Genomic DNA, 17,185 nt, shown 5'->3' on the forward strand with positions numbered 1-17,185 from the left:
CCCGGTTCAAATGTGGAAATCGCGGGATGGAGTGGTGAAATTCTAACTGATTTCATGTTTTGCATGTGAAGACTCTGCCTTTATGTAACATGTGCTGAGGGTTGTTTGTTTTGTTTTTTGCATTTTTATTTTCATTGTAAAAAAAAAAGAAAACTATGTTCAGTTGATTAGGTCTTGTTTGGGCTGCAATAGAAAGGAGAAGAAAAAAACACGCCGGGACTCTGGCCTGCGTAAATAATGACACGTCCAGGTTAAGTTAAACTCATCCCTCATGTCTGCTGTGGTGATTTAAGCCTCCTGTGAAACTCGTGAGAGCGTTAATATGCAGCCTTAATAACAAATCGCCCTTTCACCTGGTTAGCAGTTGGCTGTGTCGTCTCTACTCCCTTCATTAAAACAAGTGTTACTCACCGAAATCTGCGAAGATCGGTTCGATTTCTCTCACGCATTCATCACCGCTCTCACCTCGACCTGGAAGGAAAAAATTGAAATACATTTAATAAATGAAGATGTCGATTTTTTTTTTCTTTGATATAACAAAATTAAGATTTAAACACAAAGGCCAAATATCTCCACCTGTTTTTTTGTCCTTTTTTCCCACAATAAAAATATAGCATACAAAAAAATAATAGTTTTATAATTAAAGCTCCTGCAATATTTTTTTTTTTTACAAAAGGCAATACTTTTTTTGGTCTGTTTGATTTCACTCGACTTAATTACTGAGGGTCGTGATTCGTCCCTATAATGACCACACATGACGTATGTATATTTTTTCAACTCTGCCTTGCAGATGCTTGAGAGAGAGAAAAGTCTTGCATGTGCACTTTTTATACAAAGAGCCTGGCCAGATATTTAGCAGTCATAAGCTTTTTTAGTTGACCCCTGGGGTCATTCAGCACTAAGTCAAAGTTTAATGAACAACGAGCGGTTTGGCCTCGAGTGTGGAGCCAAGTCTCGACTAAATTCAAAGCAGCTTTTTCAGCGGCGAAGGGAAGATGCTCCACCGAAGGCGATTTAACAAATGAAACCTCAGGAAACTTATTTCAATTAATTGATTTTAGTTTTTAGTTATTGTTTTTTTATTTTTATTTATTGTCCTGTGAGTGTGAACCGCATCGCCGGTCCACCATGCTCACACTCGAGTAGAAATACTTATTATATCAGAATGTGATGGCGGGAGATTTTTAAGATTCCTTGGATGTTGAGTATTTGTTAAAGATGGTCGATAATCTGCGCCTCAAGTGCGTTCGTGCTCACTGGGCGACTAGTCGCAGACATGGTTCCTCCTTTCACGCCGCAGTGTTCCTCGCCTACGCGTTGTTACGGTAAGTTTACTTCGCACAAAGGGCCGGACTCGATGTGTGGAGTGTTATTATCTCGGTTATAGTCGTTCGTCCTGCTTTTCCCTTCAGAGGCTGCAGGCATTTCAAGTTAAACAACGCCGAGGGGCGTTTGCATTCAAATATATTAGATCATAACAGTAGCCAGATATAGTACTCTCAACAAATGCAAGGTCTGTTTTCTTTTCGCCTGGAGAAAATATGAGCTGCAAAAAAATATAAAATTCTCTTTTGTACCTAAATGTTTTGCCACAATGTTGCTTTGAGGGGGGAAATTAAGCAGCAATTCAGCAGAAGCTAAAGTGGAAAGGACGCACAACCCCGAGCAAGGACGCCGTGCACGTAAATAAAAAGTTCATCCATGGTCAAACAATTCATAATCTGTTCGCCACAATCAACTCATGCACAATCTTTTATTGTCTTTGCGACTCAGGCCCCGATGATTGTTCCTCTATAGACAAGAGAGAAAATAGAATCCACACGAGCCCCAATGAACCGAAGGCAGGTTTGAGCAGCACAAGTGTCCAAACAGAAGGAAAACTGAAGGAGTCGCCTTTGGTCCATGTCGACTATCCGGCCCCGGTTATTCCTTTTTTTTTTTTTTTTTCAAACATCCAAAAATATGAACTCGTGTATAATATAACGTCGCAGGTCTAACAAAGCCATATACAGTTGAAACCACATAAATCACGGCGAACGCCACAGTGACGATAAGACAACAAATTAATGTGATTTACGATCCAAGAGGCGGAAAAGAAAAAGAAGAAAAAAAAAGAAAAGTGGCTCTCCTGCTTCTTCCTCCGAGCCGGTTTTCGAAATCAGCTGAAAAAAGGCGCAGGGGGCGAACTCAGGCTCAATCTGTCGATAATATTTGAACGCGCTTTCTCAAAAAAAAAAAAAAAGAAAAAAAGAAAGAAGGACACGAGTGTTCTTTCGAAGAGCAGTGGTCGTGGGCTCCATGTCCGCAGGTTCGCCGGCGAGAGCGACATTAACGAGCATCGGCTCCTTGAGTGGAATAAATCATAAATATTTCCTCGCGTTACATTAACCCGTGGTTAAAGGTTGCCTTGTGCCGCGCAGTTTCTTACCTGAGAATCAATTCATCATAAGTCGCTTTCCCCCCTTTTCCTCAGCCCTCAGCTCCTCTCCACACAAGTCCCCAGAATAAATCCTTCACCCTTTGTCTGCAGACAATGCTGTCCTAAACCTGATCTTGCTGTTTTTCAGACATTTCCATATACCAATGGAGACAGTATTCCCGAAAGAATGGAAGGACTCGCATTCGACTACCAATAAAAAGCGAACGAGGTATCCTTATTCCAGAAAAAAAAAAAAACATCCCTGGCAATCAATCACCCATTGGAATATACAGGAATTCAGAAACGGGTGGTGGGCCTGTGCAGATTTGGAGCCAACATTAGGAGAAGGTTGGTTTTTTGGGGGGTGATTCGGACGATCTGTGGTGACAAATCAAAGCGCTGCCTTAAGATACAAGCATATTTGTGCACGTGATTGTCTCCCTTCTTCATCCGAGCCTTACCTCACCGATCCATTTTGATAAAGGGTGGCGTTTATTTCCTCCTCAACTGTGTGAAAATGTCCCACTGCCCATTTCTTCTCATCTCCTGCTGAAACTGCGAGCATTTGCACCTCGCCTGACGCCCTCCATGTATTTACAACACACGGAAGCAGATATGTGCCTCTTTCCTTTTGGGTATTAATAATACAGATTTGCATGATCTCATATAGGGGCAGTGCAGTGATGGAGGATATTGTGCAGAGTAATTGCGTGAGATGATATGAACATTTCATAGGTTAAATCAGCTTTGAAATTCCCTGCATTTTTCTTTTTTTTTCTTTACATTATGCTTATCCACACAAAAAAGTAACTATCAGGAATTTCACAGTAAAATCAAATGGCCATATACAATGCACCAGATTAAATGTTATATATTAATACGAGAGTACGTTCTCCAAATGTCCTATTTAGTCGCCCATTCGCGTGGGATGTGCATTTTGAAAATGATTTATGGAAATACAGGACATGTGGGATTATTTTTTCTCTCTCTCCCAACTGGGACCGGATTGTATTCAAATAAAGCACATTATCATCTTTTGTTTGTTGTGCCCGTCTTCACTCTCCGTGCTGCAACACAAAGAACGAGAGAGAACCAGCTCCTCTCCTGCCAGCATTGTTTTCAGTATCAATCACAGTATGGGGAAGAAGAAAACAATTAATGTTTAGAGATAATGCCAGTGTTTTAATAATGAGAGAATAAATAGATTGGAGGTTGAAAAATAATTGGGGGGGAGAGAGAAAGACCATGTACGAGGAAGATTTGGAGCCGCAGAGAGCGTCGACTGGTTGAGCTGAGAAGAAGGAGAAGAAGAAGGAGAAGGAGAAGAAGAAGGAGAAGAAGGAGAAGAAGAAGAAGAAGGATAAGAAGGAGGAGAAGAAGAAGGAGAAGAAGGAGGAGAAGAAGGAGAAGAAGGATAAGAAGGAGGAGAAGAAGGAGAAGAAGGGATGCAGGACTGGTAGCGTCGCAGCATATGTTCAGAGGGTAATAAAAGTGAAAGATTTACAGTTTTCGCCCGGCCCCCCAACAGCCTCGCACCCTTTCAGGAATTACTGAGAATGATTTACAAGGAGGCAGAACTGTCAGCCTGCCCAAACTTCTACCAACCTCCAAGAAATCAGAATGAGATCATTCCCTCGAACAATAAAAAAAAAAAAAAAAACAGCACAAACTGAGCGAAAAAAACAGGGAAAGATAAATAAGCTGTTATCTGTCTATATTAAGAAGAAGAAAACTACTTACAGCCAACAAGACAGTGTACGATTTAAATGTTGTCTCTGTTCGAAAATATTTAGTTTTTTTTATTATTTATTTTGGGCTAAATTGGTTTCAAAACTTAATCTGAGATAGAATGAAGAATTTATGGAGCTAGAGTAGAAGAGCCACCGTGAGCGATGTGTCCGAAAGAGCATCTATTTAGAGGAAGCATCCATAAATACATGTCACTGTCCCTTCGCCTCTACGATTTATCCCCTCAGTCCCTCTCAACATGCATGCGCAAAACAGCAAACTCCAAAATTCCGGACTATACAATTTCAAATGTAATTTAGATTTTTTAAAGAAAGAGAGAGAGAGAGAGAGAGAGACATGCACACATCGACTAGCCACAACCTAAACAATTCCGCACACACATCAAAGGGAGCAATTTATCAAATATCAGGACATTTGATATCGTCATTTACCAGCTCGGGCGACATGGAAAAAATGCTGAAATATTTACCTACCCAAGCATCCATCGGTTCGGATGTGTTGCTACAGTGCGCGGCTACGGTTGCGCCGGGAATCGGATATTATTTTCTTGGGGGGATCTCTTCAGTTTTCAAGTCTGATAGAGTCCTCGCGATTAATGACGCCGCCGTGTTTCTAGGGGGACGTGCTGCATTAATTATTTAGACAATCACGTGGTCGAGCAATGGAGAGCGGAGTGGTATGGTCGCTGGATTATATCTCTGAATGCAGACAGCGGCACTTTAATATATCTTAGGGGGGGTTGTCTGGCTCGGAGAGGCTTCTGCGAGACCAGCTGGAAATCAAATATGGCCGGATGGAGAGCAACGACGTTGTATTCCTACAGTGGGTGCAGTGTCATTGAAAATGGCACTGCCTTTGGCTCCCATTTATTGCTGTTCAGACATGTAGGTCAGTGTGGCTACACACACAGCCACACACACACACACACACTGCGCGTTGTAGTGGGCTGATCTGACCTGAGAGGAGCTGAGGGAAGCTGTGTGGAGATATATTTATTTTCAACTGATTTCCGGAAGAGCCATGGTTCATACTGAATAAAGAAAGAGCATAATTAACTGCTAAACTACACATATAGCAAATGTGTATTAGGCAGGTTAGTTGTCCAATTGTCAGCACCCCCCCCCCCCCCCCTCCCCTCAGCATTTATGTGCAGATCATTCATGGCAGGTTGGTGGATTGGTAGCATCACTTTGTCTCAGCTTCTCTCTGAATCCATATGACACGCCTGTATCACATACACAGACGCACGCGCACATGCGCACACGAAAACACACCCACCCACCCACCCACCCACACACACACACACACACACACACACACACACACACACACACACACACACACACACACACACACACACACACACACACACACACACACACACACACACACACACACACAGTAGAGTGTCTGTGCACGTCCACAGACTTCCGCAGATGGTCAGTTGGGGATCAAACAGTGGTCATTGGGGATGAAAACACTGCGGAGTGTGAGTGTCGCATGTGTCTGTTTGTGGTCACTTGCTTGGATCAGAACTGATCCAGTAATGTGGAGGGGTCTAAGGTCAGCGTTGCAGAGGGTCATCTCCAATAAAAGAAAGAAAGAAAGGGGGGGGGGGGGGGGGGGGGGGGGGGGGGGGTCTCATATCAATAATATCAAGCCTATAGGACGTGGTTTGTAGCATGTGTGCCTACATGATAATACAGCACCAATACAAGTGGCGTCATCTTGTTTTGGAGCAAAAAAAAACGACTGTCTCTTCTTTGACAGTTTGAGCCCCACGAGACCATGTGCACTTTTGAATAATTTGGTTTGTTTTACAATTTTGAAAAAGTCGTGTGGAAATTAACTCAGATAAGAGATGATCAAAAGTTTTTCCAGAAATCTAATCGTGGTTTTCGCAGAACAGAAAAAGATTGAAAAGAGCTTCAGAGCTTTTTCTACGAGCATTTTTTTTTTTGCGCAGACCACGAGCTGTTTTGATCAGAGCCAACGAGTGAAAAGACAAGATTAAGATATCACGGAATAAAATGTCTTGACTAGACATGTTTTTAAAATTGTATCCTACACCACTGGTTCCATTTATGTTTAAAACTTGCAGACTTGACTTGGGTCGAGGCGCACGTGTGGTGCATTTGTGCGTATTTTGTATAAAGGCGCATGGAGCTCCATATGGCTCCACAATCGTGTTACCACTGCAGAATTCAAATACGAATTCAACAAAATATACCCCCACCCCCTCTTTAAAAAAAATTAAATGAAATAAATATAAAATTCAGTTTAGAGAAATTTAAGATAATGTAAAAGCCTCAATTGATATGGGAAAATAAATTTCCTCAAATCATTTCTCGAGTGAGGGGAAAAAATCTCGTGACAAGGCGTATTTTGCAAACATTTAAATGCATAATCAGTAGAAATCTTTATTTCGTTTTTCCCAATATACTTCTCACATCTCAATGCACATTACAAGGTAGAAAGCATGTACAAAAATAAAACCAAAAAAGACTATATATATATATTGACCATGAGGAGACAAATGCACAGATCCGAACCTTTTTTTTTCGGAGGGGCTGCAGCGTCTGATATAAATACTGTTTACTGAACACGTGGAAAAGTGTGGATTTCACGCACCGACTCTTACTGTGCATTCTTTGTGAAGTGCTGGAGGAGCCCTCCAACACTGAGGAGGACAGCGGCTGCATGGGAGAGAAAATGCTGCCTGTCCGGCGGGTCAGGGGTGCCGGGGTCAGTCCTTGCGGCTGAAACGTGTCCCCTGGATGAACCTGCCACTGCTGCTTTGTCGACCTTCGGTTGAAATGCCTTTTCAACAGCCTCGTCGTGAAGACTTAACAGAGAGGAGAGCTCCTCGTACTGGGAGAGCTTCTGGGCTTTTTCTTTTTTTTCCTTTTTCGTTTTGTCCGAAGACAATAACGGTGTAAAACAAGAAATATCTGTATTGAAACGTGACGTGAGAAAAGCCCCCTCCTCGGTTGCCCCTGGTGTAAATGAGAAACTAAAAAAGAGTTTCCCACATTAACTAAGACTAAAAGTTTGCATAAAGCCATGCTAATGATGCAACAAGAGTTCAAACATATTTTTTAAGAATAATTAAAGTTTTTTTTTAAACGAATACTTTGAATTAAAATTGTACGTGTGCTTTACGATTTTTTTTTTACACATTCTTTAAACAAATAAATAATGACGTGGAAAAAATAAACATATCGAGGATAACAAATAAAACTATGAGAACACTAAATATTCTGGATTTGATTCCTTTCCAATTTGAGAAACATCCAATATCGAGGCGATGCCATGCAGGAACAAATGAGGGTTCGTGTGAGTCGGGAGTTTCAAATGGCCTCTGAAAATGTTTACAAAGATGTCAGGGGAGATTTATAAGGGCACTCGGAATAGTGTGCACACAGGGATGTCTCGCGTTTATAGGGGGAATCATTTAGGCTAATAAGAATTTATTTAGGCTATAAGAAAAATGTCCAAGGCTTTTATTGTACAAAATAAGTTAAAAACATACAAGTCACAGAGAAACGTGTAACTGAAATATTCTGCGGGAATTTGGCGAAATTTTTACCGAAGTGTGGTTGTGTTTTGGCGTGCCTCACTGCAATTAATAATTCAAGTATATATATATATATATATATGTGTGTGTGTGTGTGTGTGTTTCTGTGTGTTTATTGTTCGTTTAGTATGAAGTTTCACCAGGATAAAAAATAAAAATTAAATAACCATTGTGTGTGTTTGAAACGAAGGGCTTCCCTGCTCTGAATAAAGACGTCTCAGTCTTTTGAAACCACCGTGAATCCACGTTAGAGGAGCAGAGACACTTTGTTGAAATCCGTGTAGTCAGCCGAGGTCGCTCATTAAATGTCCTGGGGGGGGGGGGGGGGGGGGTTAACGTCCAAAGAATAAAAAAAATAACATGAAAATGAAAATAGAAAGGACGAAAAGAAAAATCTCGATGTGTCTCCGAGGAAATTAAAACAAAACTTGCAAAACCTCTCAGTTACAACGACTGATTGATTTTTGTTTTCTGACTCAGTCTTGAGTCACAACACTGCTGGGGGGCTCACTTTGCTTTGTTAAATTAAAAAAAAAATTGAAATAAAAAATAAAGTAAAAAGATGGCTTAAAAAACGACATCAGTCCATGCAAAAAGTTCAGATGCAACCTCAGTCTTTGTTGTATGTACAGCTCTGAAGACAGGACTCCTTATAGCGCTGTGATATCAGTCTGGTTGTCCTTCTGGATGCCCTGCAGATGGCCGGACGCCGGCGCGGCTCTGCCCTTGGTGTTGGGCAGCTTGTGGTCCTTCTTCCACTTCATCCGTCTGTTTTGGAACCAGATCTTGATCTGCCTCTCTGAGAGACAGAGCGTGTGGGCGATCTCGATCCGCCGCCGCCTGGTCAGATACCTGTTAAAGTGAAACTCCTTCTCCAGCTCCAGGACCTGCTGCCGGGTGTAAGCCGTTCTGGACCGTTTGGGCTCCGGTCCCGTGTAATCGGGGTTCACTGTTGGGGGAGAAAACAACAACAACAACAACAACAACATCAAAACGAGAGGGAGTCACCAAATGTGTGCCAATGCAGCGTGCAGGCACACACAAAAAACAATAGTGGAGTAGCCTCTCTCTCTTCTTTCTTTCTTTCTTTCTTAACCCGGGGCGCTGAAACTTTAAGACAATTCACAGGCACAACCGAGAGCAGGACAGTATGAATGATTTGCGCTGGATTTAGGCAGATTTAAGCACGATTACAAAGCGGTCAATGTGTGTTTTCAGGAGCTTTCGGGCGCTCACCTCGCGGCCTATTTCCTCAGCTATAAAAATTTATGACTTGTGTAATTGGCGAGGCCTTTCAAAGACTCCCATAAATATTGCACTGAACGAGTTCTAAACTGCCGCTCTCCGACGCTCCATAAGAGAAGAAGAAGAAGATGATGATGATGATGAAGAAGAAGAAGAAGGAATCTTACCAGTAGTTACGTGGACTTTCTTCATCCAGGGGTAAACTACTGCAGGCTGCTTGGCTTGTATCGCGTTTTGGCTCTTTGTGTTTTGCTGCTGCCCACAAGTCCGGGGTCCGGCCACCGGGGCCGGGGGGGCCTGCTCAGTCTGCGCGCTAAAGGGGCTCGCCCGGCCGGATCTGTCGCGCACATGACCCCGCGGCTGCACCGTGGAGTCCGGCACGGTGTTGCAGCTGAAGGGCTGCTCCGTGTAGTTTGACCGCGGGTAGATCCCTGGATGCTGAAAGTCTGCGTCCTGCGCTGGACTGAAGAAGTCCGAGCCCTGTTCAGGTATATAGTTGTTTTGTGAATATTCCTCGCAGGGAGGAAATTTGGGGTCCACATACTTAGAGTTCACCATATACGAACTCATGGCCATTAATTTCTGAAGGTAGAAAATACTAATTTTTCTCGAGTTGTCTTTTTTTCCTCCCTCCATAAAGCCCTCCTACTTGGTGTCAACTGAATAAAGTTAGCGAACCATGTGACCAGATCGGCCAATGGAGGGGATGCGGGTCCATACGCGAGTAAACATACAACTAAGGGCAATTTGATCGAACTCGGGACACATCAACATCACACACATGCTGCCAATAAAGAAAAAAAGAATGTATTATTGCCCTTAAACACGCGGGCTGACGTTTGGAAAACAAACGAAGTCAAGCTGGAAAAAATACAAATAGCTAATATACTTCGCTTCAATATTTCACTGTTCACAAATGTATAAAATAAAAATAAAAAATCTTATATGGTTGCAAGAGGTTGTTTTATCCGAACATATACACAAGGATCAGTTATAAAGTCTAACTTGAAGGCGCAGTGTTCAACAGAGAAACCAACAAAAGGTACAAAAAGCCCCTTGGCATAAAAGCAGCGAATAATGACAGAGGACAATTGATGGACACTGTCTTTGTCAGGAAGGGGTCATCCAAAAGTTACACGAATCTCATCACTTCATCGGCTCCCATCCCTTTTGAAAAAAAGAAACTGTCTCAGGAGCCCATTGGCCAAAAGCAGGAGCAGCAGCAGCCTCTGGGAATCAATAATGTAGAGACAGAAACGAGCCACAGGAGAGAGAATACAGCTGCAGTGTTGCTCAGGGTTCGTTTCTTTCTCTTTTTTACCAAATCCATTTAAACGCCGAACTGCATTTGCAGCCTCCTTCCTAATTTTCATGGGAAACAGTTTGCATCAGATTTCCTACTGAGCCTATAGAGTTTCAACACGCCCCCCACAAGCCCCCCCATCTTATTTGATATATGTGGCGTTGTCAGATTCACTCTCATCCAAACACCAGCACTGTCACTGTACAACCAGATCTGACCACCGCACTTCCGGGGTCCCAAAACCTCCTGATCAGGGGTCAATAAGTCGAAGTTTTTTCATCGACCATATACTCCCCTAGAATCGAATCTGTGACCGTGGTTGCATCACACAAATTCGGTTCTACAGGGTATATATAGACGACGGCAAGCGACACCGGCCACTTCCAGCCTCATATAACCACACAGCACTTCACTTGTGTTTGCACTCAAACGGAATTTACCACAAAAAAAAAAAAAAAATCACAGTAACTGTTACACATGGAAATAAGAGGCATCACAACCTGACTGAAAAAAAGTCTGATTGTAGACTATAATAAAATCCAAGTCTCATTGTATTCAGCGTCAATAGTCATAACTATTTTCCTTCTATATCTTTAGAGTTTGATGATTTCTTTTAATGTATTTCTCTCTCCTTCTGCTAAGTGTCCTTTGTTTATGACAATTGTGTCGTTGAAGCAAAGTGTAGATTCAAAAGTCATGTCAGTCACAGCCTCTCAAACAAAAACAACGACTGTAGGCCCACAGGGCATCCCTGTCACTCTCAGCTGTAAAATGTCAAGGAAAAACAGACTGAAAAAATACGAGCCAGTATAAGCTCAGGTCAACGCGGGTTTCTTTGCTGTGGGTCTCCTCCCCTTCTCGCCATATACAGTCCAAGTTCACTACAAACAGAGAAAATTCAAAAAACAAAAAACTAATGCTTACAAAAGATGCAGTTTTCTGCTCAGAATCAGAGTCCAGTGACGCATCAGAGCCATGAACGCGTCAGGAGATAACAGGCTCATAAAGCGTGTGTTTATCACCAGCGGCCAAAAGATGGGGCCAGAGGCCACGGGAGGTCAAACCGAATCATTTACCAACTTATCAAAAACTTCAATTATTTTTCTCTGCTGCTGACAGCTCAAAGGGTGCAAAAGTTTACCAATTCCTCCGTCGGCCATTAACCAAACCCACCGTGGCGACCACTGCAAGTCCCCCTCTAACTTCTCTTACACACGGATCGAGGCTGGGAATCACTTCAAATTTTATTTAGATTCGGTCTTTTTTTTTTTCTTTTTTTTTTTTAAAGGGACACAAAAATATTTATATTATAATGATTTAATCCCAACCAATTATGCATGTCAAGTAAAACTATCATTTTGAGAGATCTTTATGAAATCATGAGTCCCAAATATTTGTTTAGGGTTTCTTATTGCGTTAGTTACTGTTAGATTAAATCAATGAGATTATAATCTCAAATTGGAAATTCAAATTGAACACAATTTGTGGCAACATTTGGTGCCAAACATACAGAGCTCTTGTTTTTTTCCTGAACAAGAAAAAATAATCAGTGTTTAATATTCCCATTTTGAAATGTAACCTATTTTTTTCCAAATTGAAAATTATGATACAGGCCCCGAGATAGTGAGAATAATAGAGTAGGAACATGTGAAGTTGCCTTGATCCCTTTTGCAACCTCTTTTCATACGAAGTTTTTTTTATTTGTTTTTTAATGCAGTTACGAGGTTCGAATTCATTCCTTTCAAACTAAGTCAAACTGAACCTAAAGCATTCGTTTCGACCACAGTAAAAAAAAAGAGAGATTATAATAACCTGTGATAAAGGTTCGTTCTTGCACTTCACATTTCAATATTTGTGAGACAGCCTGACCTGTCTTTCACCTTGCCCTGCCAGGCCTTCAGACGGGTCAAAGCCGAGATTGGCAACAAAAGAATGATAAAGTCAGCGTTTCCTGGCAGCTGGAGTGAAACGAGGAGGCGAACTGCTACGGCTCCACTGCTTCCCCCAATATGTACGCTCTGTTTCTACATAAACATAATAAACATATACAATATATATAGATTTTTTTTAAAGGAAGAAAATAGAAATAAGCTTGGTCTGATTGTTTGGGATTGTTTAAGGCCTATTCAATGTCATTTTCGGCCGAAGCAGGCCTCATTTTTTTGACTGACAATAACACAAATTAAATCTTATATTCTGTAAGTAAACCCATTAAATAGTTACACTGTATCTCTAACAATGACCGGCACAAATTGAATAAGTTAAAGGCCTGTGGTAGAAATGCATTATTGGCCTTTTACCCACACAATGAGAAAACTAAAAAGAAATAATGTTATTCTTTTAACCTCAGTACTGTTATTTGTAGTTTATACATTTCACTGTGGTTTGAACTGAAGTTCACACTCTCGCCCAAACGAATTGTGAAATCTCAAAAAATGATAACAAGAGAACATGTTTGCAATTGAACATATGGTAACATTTGATTTCATTAAGTCTTCAAGATAATTCACCAAAAATCTCGAAAAGAGATGAGCCTTATGGAAAACGGATTCAACTGCCTGCCAGCACATTTCGAAGTCTATGGTTGTGTGAAGTGACTGCGTCATGTGGCCGTGACTCGCACGAACAACGTGGACAACAACATAGGCAAAAAAAAAAAAAAGAAAAAAAAAAAAGAAGCAACGATTGAGTTTAGCTACAAAACAAGCTCGAGCACAGCTCCACAAGCTAAACGCACAGTTTCCTTTACAGCAGCACACGATCCATCTGACGGTCCCTGAGCAGTGCACTGGTGCAGCTTTGACAATATATAGCCCGAGCAGTGTGATGACATCACACGCCCATATATACCGAGCGAGCGTAATGATAAGACGCATCTTACCGCAGCAGAGACCGCAACACATGGCACCGCGCGCGACAAACACATCCATGGTGGACCGGAGGGGACAGAAAGTCGTGCCACCGCTCGCCGCCGAGTCCAGCTCCAAAACCCATCTGGACGGTCTTACTAATATACAATGAGAATTATATTTTGGCTTGTCAAGTCGCGGGCCATAAAACAAACTTTAATGGCGTCACGTGTTTCCTCGCAGCCATTCACAACACCGCGCGGCGCCATAAATAACCCTCAAAGTTGCACTTACTCAATAACGCCGATTACGCTGATGTGCGCCGGGGAGCGAGTCGCGGAGGCGCGGAGGAGGCAGAGGGGCTGCAACTGTCGGTGCAGAAGTGAGGACAGGGTGCGAAATTACATATTGTTTTTATTTTTATTTCAACATTGTAGTAATTAGAATATTTACGGAATAAACGCCCGCTTCTGATGATTGTGTGCAGTTTAAAATGAGTCCTTCCACTGTTTATTATCTGATCTCAAGTTATTCAAACTGAAGCGTTTTTTATATATATTAAAGTACAGACCTGATTATAGGATTTCACACGGTGCAATTTCACCTCTAAAGTGCAATAAACATAAACATCGAACACGCGTCACTGAGTCGTGCTAAAACACATTTCTCTCCCCAGTGAACCTGCCACAATAAGACTGATGTCATTCATTCTTCCGGGCCAATCCCAGAGAGCAGAGCACTTTCTCTCTCTCTCTCTCTCTCTCTCTCGCTCCTCCTCTCCCTGTACTAGAACTGCACTGACTGTACCGGTGATGTTCAGGTCTGGGTGTAGGTTTATGATGAATGGGAGGATTTCAAATCAGACGCTTGTCACTTTTTACATGTCCTCGTAAAAAAAAAAAATTATTTCCCAGGAGATGACGCCGGGATAAAAATCCTTGCACCGCCTCGAGCATGTGCACTCACATGGTCCCTGTCGTTATAGTTGATGTTATAGGTTTTCATGTTTTTTTAGGACTTATGTGCAACTTCATGTCTAAAAAAATATAACTGCAGGCTTCTTAACATCATCACCACAACTACCATCCTGTTCATCAGGAGGGGAATGAAAGGAACAGTCAAGAATCGGTGTCGCAGTGTTGAAGTCAGTGTGCAGCATCTCTCCATCAAGTGAGATGGTGTCTGATAACAAAGTCTGTGCTGTAAGTATATGAGTAATAAGACAACAAACAGCTGTTTTCCTACTAACAGGAAACAATCTGTTGTTCTTTTGATAGAACAGTCAAACACAAATATCCCACATCCACCAAGTGCATCTACAGATAATCATATCGGCTGCAGCCCACGTGACTCAACAAGTTCTGGAGCAGTCTGAAATTTAATTCTCACTCACAATTCTCTCCCCGCAAAGACCAACTTTCAAAAATGAAAACAGATCACGTGACCTCGAGTCTCGGCCAATCACAGCGCCCAGGAAGCTGCAGAGGAGAGGCTGCTGAATGGGAGCAGCGAGGCGGAGTGTTGGGCAACAGCGCCTTCTGCTGGAATTCTAACAGCCTCCCCCCCCTTCTTTTTTCTCCCCCACTGTAAGAAATGTCCATCTGTCCAAACAAGTCATTTCGAGACATGGTATATTTCATGAAACTGTTCATGCAGATGTGCAAAAGAGTAAGAGGAACGTGTGAATTATCGATTCGATGAAGTGTAGGTCTCAGTTTTATTTTGGTTCTTGAAACAGATGAAACTGCAGTCAAGAATAATCTCCCACCCTACTTTGAAAGATTGTCTTTTTTGATATCTGAAATGTAAGAAGACTTAATATATCATTGATTTCCAAGATGTGGATGTTATTACTCCTCATTAAGGCATTAAAGTAAAAAAAATTAACTAATTTTTATGTGGGGAAATGGACAAAAATGAACTAACAGGTTTCTGACTGGAAAACGACCAAAGTTTAAATAAATTCATTAATTAAGAAACAATCAGCTGTAAGGTTTCATACAAGTGTATGAAAAAAACATCATACAAGCTCACAATAAACCAAAGGAGCCTAAATATAGATCTGAGGGGATTTGAATAAGGGTGAAACCACATCCGCTCATGGAAACTGCTCTGTGTTCGAATGTGTGCAGGGCCTGTGGTCACACATTTATCTATTTGATTACATACAACGACCCCGATGGAAGTTATGTCTGCATCATCAAATGTAACAATGCAGATTGAATCCTATCTAATTTCCTCAGGGTTGATTTGCTGTCTCTTATATATATATATGTATATATATATGCTTTTTTTGTACTGCTGCCTGTCTCGCAGTGTCCATTTTGCCGCATTGCAGTGAGGCTGTAAATACTTTCGCAGCTGCCTGTCAGCCAACAGTGAAATACTGTCTTTGTTCACTTGGCCCCCATCTCCAGGCAGCTGAACACGAGCTATGAAAACTGAGCCTCTTTTGCCAGACCTGCATATGTGGAATACAGCAAAGTGGATTTGTTCTGTGGCGATTATATAGTGCAGCTTTTTTTTTCTTTTTTTTTTGAGGGGGTGGGCAAGTGAATCATATGTATGTATGCAGACATAGTGGGGTTAATGAAATGATATCGATGCAGATTTTCTAAGGAACTGCAAAATCATAAAGGTTTGTGTTCACAGAGAGAGATGAAAATGCTCATTGACAACGTTTTAAATCGAAAATTAAAAAGGGATTTTTTTTTTTAGTTTAACACTCGAAGCTTAGATGGAGGAAATGCACTCAGACACCATCATGTGTCTCCAAACACGAGCTACATTTCAGCAGAATGATCTGATTGAGCCACAATCAACACATTTCCATGGAACTTTTAAAAGCAATGTCATAATCCAACTGCTAAGTATTATTTTTTTTTAAGATATTCCTCTTTTATTCTTGTAGCATAACATAGCTGTAAAAAAAAAAAGCATCATTATTAAACGAATCAGCAACGTTTCCTTAGGTCTGAATCATTAAAACAATTATTTCCCACACACCTAGAAACACGTGAATCCACCAGATTACCGGGGAGCTGATTGTGACCCTTCGGCCAATTTACATGACTAATGAAACAGGAAGCTGTCAAACTTCACATGCAGACGCGCAAGGCGTGTAAACGAAAGGTGTAATAATCACAAGGAGACGACTTACCTGCAGCCGGGAGGTAATCCATGTTCACTCTCCGAGGTTTACTTCTGCGGTGCATTTTGGATTCGTTTTTTCTTCTTCAGAGCCAATGCTGCTTCTGCTGCTGCTGCTGCTGCTGTGTGTGTTTGACGAGGTCAGACACTGCAGAAAGTTGAAACGCTCCTCTTGGTCATCCACGAGATCGAGCTGCTTCTCTATGCCGCCAATAAGCGCTGATCGGACGTTTATGAAACGAGTCACTGGCTCTTTTTTTTTTTTTTTTTTTTAAGAACCGTCCGTGGCGTATCGGTTTTGAACAGCATAGGCTCAGAATGCAGTGGGGAAAATCGCCTGGGAAATCAGGAAAAGAGCCATGGAGACGTTTGCCTCTCACACATGACCAGTGGCATCCAATGACAGGCGATGGAGGCACATAAAAAGGTCTATTACCAAGTTGTAAATTGTCCCTCTCACAAAAAGGAATTTCGACTGCAGCAATTCTCCCCATCTCTGCGCATAAAGGCAGAAGCCCCCTCCATGTCCTCTAGAGAAAAAAGGAAAGAAAAAAGACCCACGAAAGGCCCCCCACTCTCACTGTTTTCTGTTTCAATAACTCGGCCATTTAATGTTAGGTGAACTCTTCAAGTAGAAAACAGACTTTAACGGTTTTAGCCTCAACCTTTTTTGGGATAGAACAGAAAATTCAACGTTGAATTTATCTTCCTTTTTGTTGGAAAAAATCTCTGCGATGCAGTGCATGATTTGCCCAGAATGAGGAACAACCTTTTTCTACCTTAGGTTTGATTAAAAAAAAGACATTTAACACATTTTTTTAAATTATTTTGGCGTCAACTGGAGGCTCACTGCACCAAGACGAGCAACGAGTTTGGGTGTTTTTCTCTCCCTT

At 41.7% G+C, this 17,185-nt stretch overlaps 2 protein-coding genes across 3 annotated transcripts in view; both read right to left on the reverse strand.

Moving 5' to 3' along the window:
• Positions 1-17,136, reverse strand: part of hoxd3a (homeobox D3a) — a 20,012-nt gene extending 2,876 nt beyond the window's left edge. Inside the window, exons 1-2 of the mRNA XM_035603933.2 lie at positions 16,303-17,136; positions 412-471 (exon numbers count right to left, since the gene is read on the reverse strand). The gene's annotated coding sequence lies outside the window, so the exon portion shown is untranslated. The remainder of the gene's footprint in view (positions 1-411; positions 472-16,302) is intronic.
• On the reverse strand, positions 6,552-13,312 carry hoxd4a (homeobox D4a). Of its 2 annotated transcripts, XM_035603940.2 has the most exons (3): positions 13,175-13,312; positions 9,158-9,470; positions 6,552-8,694 (listed from the first exon to the last, which is right to left on the reverse strand). In XM_035603940.2, the coding sequence occupies exons 1-3, from the start codon at positions 13,217-13,219 to the stop codon at positions 8,396-8,398; spliced, it is 657 nt and encodes a 218-aa protein (XP_035459833.1). In that variant the 5' UTR covers positions 13,220-13,312; the 3' UTR covers positions 6,552-8,395. The 2 variants fall into 2 exon arrangements, with proteins under 2 accessions (XP_035459833.1, XP_035459832.1); XM_035603939.2 differs by lacking the exon at positions 13,175-13,312 and having other exon boundaries at positions 9,158-10,586.
• Positions 17,137-17,185: the final 49 nt, after the last annotated feature.

This window comes from Scophthalmus maximus, chromosome 14 (assembly GCF_022379125.1).
Source record: "Scophthalmus maximus strain ysfricsl-2021 chromosome 14, ASM2237912v1, whole genome shotgun sequence".
Taxonomy (NCBI): domain Eukaryota; kingdom Metazoa; phylum Chordata; class Actinopteri; order Pleuronectiformes; family Scophthalmidae; genus Scophthalmus; species Scophthalmus maximus.

Coding starts and splice junctions, on each gene's coding strand:
- hoxd4a (XM_035603939.2), bottom strand. CDS start 9,626: ATGGAGGGAGGAAAAAAAGACAACTCGAGAAAAATTAGTATTTTCTAC. Junction 8,695..9,157: donor GAAAGTCCACGTAACTACTG/GTAAGATTCCTT, acceptor CTCCCCCAACAG/TGAACCCCGATTACACGGGA.